Raw genomic sequence first — 8,057 nt, forward strand, 5'->3', positions numbered from 1 at the left:
ACGTTCATTGTATAATGCATTTCAATTCTACTTTTGCAATACAAGATATTTGTGTGAAGCTTACTTGCATGGGACAACAATGGCAAATAGATTCTCATTTATATCTCCATATGAAATGGACGAAAGGCTCAATCTGAACCCACATCAACATATGGCTGAAATGTTGAAGCGTCATATGGGTGAAGATCACTTGACTTTTGCACCTTATAATGTTGGGTAAGTCAATTTGATTAAGGCTCTGCTTTATGTTTTATAATTTAGCATATAACTTTTAATTCTTGTAATCTTAAACATATATTTATACTCGTGGTAGGCAACATTGGGTCTTGATTGCCATCAATACTGCTAACGAGACTATTTATTATATGGACCCTTTACGCAAGCAGCTGAAGATCAGAACACATATATAGAACCTATTTAATAAGTAAGCATTTATTTATGTCAACCAACTATGATTAATGTTAAGTGGTTCAAATGTATCTAAGTTCTTTCATGCACCATTGTTAGCGCTCTTGTCACGTATTGAGCAGAGAGGGAAGTGCAGCCCTCTAGGACAAAGATGACTCAGACAAGATGGGTCACTGTACAAGTAACACTATACCATACAATATGTTTCTAATTTTTAGGTAAATATTAATTGTACTGTATATCTATCGTAGTTAATGCTGGTTTATTTGTTTTTATCTTCCATATAGTGTCCAAAGCAAACAAATAATGATGACTGTGGATATTATGTGTGTCTATTCATTGGGGATGCTTTGCAACATGGACAAATTGTAATCCCAGTTAATGTAAGAATCTTACAGATGCTAACTGTTTGCCCTATGCTTATTATTTGCCTTAATTAATTAAGCTTTGTGTTTTATTATTTTGTATTCAGTACTTTCTAGAGGTACAGATGCTAACTTTCCTTGACAACAGAATTCATCAAGTGCAAAAGGAGTGATGTGCATATCTGTACCATAGATATTTAAAGGAGACATTAAGCACAATAGATTATTAGTGTTTTTGTACAATATTTAGACAATTTTCTAAACCTGCGAAAATTTAGGCAAAAAGTGTAAATATGAGATTATTTTCCTTCTATCAATGTAAACTCTTATTGTAATATGTATATGTGAATTGTAATTGAATAATATAATGTGCAATTGCTTTGAAATTCTAGTATATCAGGCTCTGTTTGAAATTTATATTCGGATTGAATTGGTTTTGAATACTGTATGCTTTACCAAGTATGCTAAAAATAAAAATTATGATAGTTTTATTAAAATAATTAAGAAATATTTCTTAACTTTGGAGAGCGGGTCACGAAAAACTGCTTTGCAAAGTCCACTTGTGAGTGCGGTTCACCAAATAATTGCTTTCAGAAGTACGCTTAAGAGAGCGATTAAGCGTGAAACGCTCTCAGAAGTATACTTAAGAGAGTGGTTAAACGTGAACTGCTCTTATAAGTTTGAGATTAGAGAGCGGTTAACCGTTAACCGGTCTCTTTGGTCCAGCTTCTGAAAGCAGTTCACTCATAACCGCTCTCCAAAATATACATTTGAGAGCGGTTAAATAACTACTTTCCAAAAATCAAAACATCGCATAGCGTGAGATTTTATAGCACTTATAACCGCTTTCTATGTTTAACTGGAACCACTCTAACATCTCATTTCTGGCGTAGTGGGCACAAAAGAAAAAATATAAGACTTTTGTTATTTGTTATTGTGAATTTGATATTTTAGAGTTTGTGGAATTTTTTGAATCTTGCTTATTTAAGAAATAGTGACGACGGTAGAAATATTTAAGAATTTGTGTTCAAAAGTATTGATGAACCTCGTGAAAAGAAACATTTCTCTTTGAATGGTTAAATTTTTATAAAGTACGAGACTAGTAATGTTCAGAAAGATATATTAATCTGATGTGATTTGAGAAAGATGATGATATAATGTGTTATGCTGGTTAGCATGGCTGTGATGTGATGAAACATACTTGTAAGCATGTGGTTATGAGAATGAAAATGAATGACTAATTTTGTTTAGATTTGGTGGTAAGGATTTAATTTTGAGCATTATTTATAAAAGTTACTTATTAGAACTTTTACCAAGCAAAATCAAACTTAACCAAAGAATAAGTTGAAAATGAGATTGAGAATTCTAAGTGTGAATTTTGATTAAAATATCTTGGATGAAATAACTTATGTTTTCTTTATTTGATCGTAGATGAGAAAGATGGTACTTTGTCTTTGTGATGATTTTATGCGTAGTTGGTGTATTTGTCTAAAACGGAAACGAGAATGGATAGCCAACCTATGACTATGTTGAGTTTGACTATGAACTAGATGATGGTGGAACTTGGTTGCACTGTAGCAAATTTAATATCACCATCTATTGGAATGTTTTACTATTTTCTTTGACTACCTTATACCTTATAATGAGTTGGTGAATGCCTTTTTAAATGCGTCTATACGCCTAACTTTTTCTGTTTCACTTGACTTAATTCATCGAGAGATCCCATTAACTATTTAGAAACAGAAATGATCATATGGAAAGAGACGAAAAGCTTTACAAATAAGTCTTCTTGTATATTACAAGTCTAAAAATTCTTAAATTATATTTAATTTTAATTTTTTTTTAATTTATATTTAATGAGTTATAATAAATATAAATTAAATAAAATACTCAGATTACAGTTTACGCCGATATGAAAAGATTCTTTCCCTTGTGTCATAATTTCAAATAAAATATTTGTTCTTGAATGTATTAATCAGGAACGTAAAATTAAAATGGATAAACTAGCGCTGAAAAAAAAAACATAGCAGTGAAACTAACTGGCTGACTTTATTCTTTTGGTCCACGCTCATTTGCTAATAAAAATCAAATATTAGTGGCACATAGTTGTAGGTATACTCTAAATTGTGTATCCTTGACAGAAAGAAGATAAAAAGAGATGGGGTTATCGTGCTTCGTCAACCTCAGCTACATGCACGTGTTTTATATTACCTTTCCTCTTTTCCCGTGGACAAAGGCCCGTTGGCATCGCCGAATGAGCCCCATCTTGTACCATGATTCACTTCACAATATCATCATCAATCTCATATTAAAGTGTTAAACAATGCCCATTGATTCAACTTCTTTACGTTTTCCCTCCTAAGCTTCGCATAACCCCTTTTCTATTATTTCCGCACAATTTGGTCGGAGATTTTATTATCTAAGGTCAAAACCTATAAGCAGAACACGTATGACAAGGAAAACGTTGACCGGCATTAATTACTGCACGTGCCATTAAACTCAATTAGGGAGAAAGTCCTTCTTAAACTAGGTATGAACTCTGGGTTGAATATTAATTAATATTGATGTTTATTGTTATAAATGGGTTAACCATTAATCTTAAGAACAAAAAAATAATTAAATTCGTTTCGTAAAAGTAATAAAATTATTTACTAATATCTCAAGGACAAGACTCTATCAATGTTATTACGAAAGGTTATGTTATTCAGCATGTGTTTTGGTAAATAAAACAAAATGACATGATAAAATAGTTTATTTTATTTTATCTTATTTATAATATTTTTTATTAATAAGATATGATAGTTATATTTTATTTTATTTTTTTCATTACATCCTTACGCATATTTTATAACTTTTTAATATTTTCTAGAAAATATAATTATTAAAAAATATAAGTTCAAAGTTTTTATAAAAGAATATAATTTTAAAATATTTATAAAAATATGTAAATTTTTTAATAATAATTTTTTTTTAAAAATTATATTTTTTAAAAATCTATAATATCTTAAGAAAAGTGTATATTTAAAAAAATTGTAAAAAAATATTTTAATTATTTTATAAAATAAATTTTAACACTTTTAAAATTTTTCGCTCATATTATAATTTCTTTTCTAATAATAATTTTTAATTTTAAAAAATTGAATAAAATTATTATATCAAATTTTATTATCATATGTGCATGAAAATATTTTTTGATTTATATTTACATATATTTAAAAGTAAAAATTTAAATAAAAATTATCTTTAGAAAATCATATTAATTTTAATAAAAGAGTGTTTTATTTAAATATAATTTTTATTTTTTCTATTATTTATTTATTTATCTCAAATATTAAAAATAATAATATAATGTTATATGTTTTTCTATCCTTATATACATCAAATATAGAATAGGATAAGAAGTTTTTTTTTATTTTATTTTTATCATATTCTATCTTTATCTATCTCTTTTTCTAATCTCTTTCTCCTATTATATTTACTAAACAGAACCTTATAGTCGTAATTTGATGATCTAAATATGTATAGTTATTTATTTATTTTTTTCAAAGATCAAATATATCTCTTAGCCGATAGCTGAAAGTTATTCTTTTTAAGGTGTAGAAATCATGAAGTGAGTTTCTCTATCAACTTTTTTTCATACAGTATTTGACCGAAAGCTAAACCGCTATCATTATGCATGCTTATGTAGAACAGCTAGTTAAAGCTAATGCTTAATTGAAAATTAATGCGTTGTTAAAGTTAAAGCTAATGCTGATCCAAGATTTGTGACTAGCCATTTTAAATAGTCTAATTGGAGTTCTTCGTGCCTGGTGCAACTTAATAATGCAGGTAAATTAACATTTAAAAAGAAGACAAGGATAAGCATGTGCATGACATGGTGCTTTGTGAAGCTCTCTCTATATAAATTAAACTTGTCCTTTTGACATTTTATTCAACCAAAAATCTGCTTTCGAGCTTTGCAAACTCCTACTTTTTTTTTACGTATCAGAGTCTGAACAAATCAATTATCAGTTGTCACCCAAGATGGCACTCCTACCAAACTTGCCAATCTTAGTTATTTTTCTTGCTATGATCTTTACATGTCTTGCACAAGTTGAGCCATCCAGGGCTGGGCATAACAGGCAAAACCAAACCCAAACAATGGGCTACATAGAGTCCTCTTGCAATAGCACTCGATACCCTGATCTGTGCATACGTTGCCTGGCCAGATTTGCCAATTACAACATCGATAATGGCCCTAAGGACTTAGTCCATGTAGCTCTTTCCGTGAGCCTCACGAGGGCACTACAAACAAGGGGTTACCTGTTGAAAGTGACCAAAGAACTTGAGGAATTCAATATTGGCAAAGTGTACCTTACTATTCAAGATTGCTTGACGCTAATCAATGATAGTGTGGACCAACTTAGCCAAGCCATCAAAGAGCTCCGCAGGCTAGACAAGCGCACCATCATAGACGATCGTTTCTTGTGGCAAATAAGCAACGTCGAGACATGGGTGAGCACTGCCTTAACAGATGCAAGCTATTGTGTACAATCGTTCCCTGGTCAAAGGATGAGTAAGAGAACTGCTACTATAAAGGTTAAGGCGCAAAATGTTGCCGAAGTCACTAGTATTGCACTAGCCTTGTTTCATAGATATGCTTCCAGGTACCAAGCGGCAGCTAGAGCCACCAAGGTACCATAAATAACAATTCTTGACGCTAGTTAACTCTTTGTTTAGTCATGAATATGTTACATGCTTTTTCTTTCGATGGTTTCGATCGTCGATATCCAAGATGATAACGATGTATAAACTAATGTATCCTTCACCATAACGTTAGATGAAGTTTTGTTTGTCATTCAATTTGATTATATTACTCAAGATAACAACAATTGGTACAAATAAGATTTTGAATCGCAAAGTTTTGATGGATAAATATATCTACAGAAAAGTAATGAAGGGTTATAAAATAAGTTTTTGAAATATCATCTCATAATGATCGTTTCTAATTATCAAGATTTTCTTGATTTAATTGTTTGACGTTAATGGATACAAAATAAAATAAAAACAAAGATTTAATCATAGAATTAAAATAGTACAACCTCTACAATAAACTAATCAAGAAGAACTTAGAGCTCATAGATTCATTTTTACAATGTTGTACGTTCTCTTTTTGATTAATTATAATTTCAGTTTCTCTATGATTGTCAATCACTCATCCTAAATCTATTGACACTCAGTAGTCATATAATGTTAACAGTCTTTTTCTTAAGTTATTACTCCCAATGGTCATGAAAGGTAAATAGAAGAAAAAATATAGAGTTTATAAGCTTTTAATTTAATAATAATTAAAAGAGAAGAACTAAGTTTGATCTACCTAACTGTTATGACCAAGGAACCGAGAACATTGTTTTTATACCACATACTTATTTAAGAAAGATAAATAATAGAAAATATAAGTATAAAATTCACTCCTCAAATCAAAATAAAACAAAGTTTCTTACAACAAATATCCAATAGAACAACATAATATTACATTTAATTCATAATATTCAAAATACACAAAATTATACTACGTAACTCCCTCTACATGAGGTCTCAAAATATAAAGAAAAAGGACTTTGATGCAAAATTACTCGACTCCAGTTTCTAACATTTCTCCACTAGCCTCTCAGCCTGTGAAGTAGATGCAACACCTGCTACATTTGTTCACGTACCACCGTACGATCATCGCAGTACACACGCACACAATGACATAGACATAAATGCAAGGGTGAGCTTTCAAAAAAATAAAATGAAATCGTATATATAGAGCAAAATATTACTCACAGCAACAGCCCCACGCATTATTAGCCCATTTAATGCACAACATGAGAAATAGTTTCTAACTGGTTTCACAGCCTAAGTAATCTAAAAGGAATCGAGCTAGTCTGAGAGCGACCTGTAATGCCCCTAATAAAGACTCAATGGCCCACTTGGGCGCCTCGCGCCTTCATACATGAAGTGGCATATATACATGCTTAGCTAGATGATTTACATCTGGTGAATAAGTGAATTAACATACATAACGCATTTATCCTAAATAAAGCATCTTAGTATTCATACATGTAAAGTATATATCTACTATATTGATATGTAATACTTGGTCATAAATCAAAAGACATATGTACTTGTGTACTTAAAAATTTTCAGTATCGAAATACATTGGAAATCCCTTTTTCTCAAACATAACCATGGTTTGAAATAAATAGCATCGTAAGTAAATACATAAATAATAATTTAATACCAAATAATCCTGTTAAAAAAAAATACAGCAATTTATATTTATAAAACAAAGGTACAACTCAAAATGGTTATTAACTCTATTTGAGCCTAAGAGCAGTCCCAACAATATAATTATACAAAGACGACAATTACAAAAGAAAACAATCAGAGGAAGTGCGTTCCTCTGAAGAATTAAACCATGCGTCTTGGAGGACTCAACAAGTTGTACTCAAGGCCACCAATACACGAAAAATACCTTGTCGCAAGGCCGGATTGTAGAATCTCATGTCTTCCTGTGATACTGATGAATCCACATTTTATTAGGTTTTTTACTTGTCTTTTTAATGTTTCTTAATAGAAAAAGTAAACTTAGGAATTGTAAATAACATAAAAACATCATTTTGGTCAATTCATCATAGATTTCTTAATTTTTGGTTAAATTACATTGATTTACATAGATATAGTTTGCAATTTTGATCATTTGAATAATTTTGTAGGAGTTTCTAGACTTATTCCATGAATTTTTAGCATTTGAGAAAGTTTGAGATGAAAGTGATCACTTTGAAGTCCATAGTGAACACTACAATAAGTTAGATCCAGAAGGGCAGACCAAAGTGATCACTATGAACCTATAGTGACAACTCCAGAGAGGCAAAAAAGGACAAGACTTGCACGTAGCTACTATGGAACCATAGTAGACACTCTGGAGCAGCCAAAGTTATCACTCTGATGCTAAAGTGACAACTCTAAAGAGGCAAAAAACACAGGACCTGCGCGTAAACACTATGGAGCAAGAGTAACCACTCTGGAGCATTTTACGTTATCACTATAAAGCCAAAGTGATAACTCCAGAGAGACCCAAATTATGAAACCATAGTAGTTACTTTGGGCGAAAATTTCTGCACTACAAAAAGGATTTGAGAAATTAGGGTACAGGTTTTTGGACATAATTTTAGATTCTTTTGCCACTTTGGGAGCATTTTGTAGAGCTTAGGATCCTAGGGTGACAACCAAGGCCAATCTTAGGGTTTGATTTACAAT

At 30.8% G+C, this 8,057-nt stretch overlaps 1 protein-coding gene across 1 annotated transcript; it reads left to right on the plus strand.

The window, feature by feature from the left end:
• Positions 1–4,796: 4,796 nt before the first annotated feature.
• Positions 4,797–5,456, plus strand: LOC113863783 (pectinesterase inhibitor 9-like). The gene has a single exon (XM_027497485.1). It carries the CDS (start codon positions 4,797–4,799, stop codon positions 5,454–5,456), a length of 660 nt encoding a protein of 219 aa, XP_027353286.1.
• Positions 5,457–8,057: the final 2,601 nt, after the last annotated feature.

Source organism: Abrus precatorius, unplaced genomic scaffold (genome assembly GCF_003935025.1).
Source record: "Abrus precatorius isolate BTA unplaced genomic scaffold, Abrus_2018 Scaffold3, whole genome shotgun sequence".
NCBI lineage: Eukaryota > Viridiplantae > Streptophyta > Magnoliopsida > Fabales > Fabaceae > Abrus > Abrus precatorius.

What these genes read in the sequence shown, in the direction of transcription:
- LOC113863783 (XM_027497485.1), top strand. Translation starts at nt 4,797, where the DNA reads ATGGCACTCCTACCAAACTTGCCAATCTTAGTTATTTTTCTTGCTATG.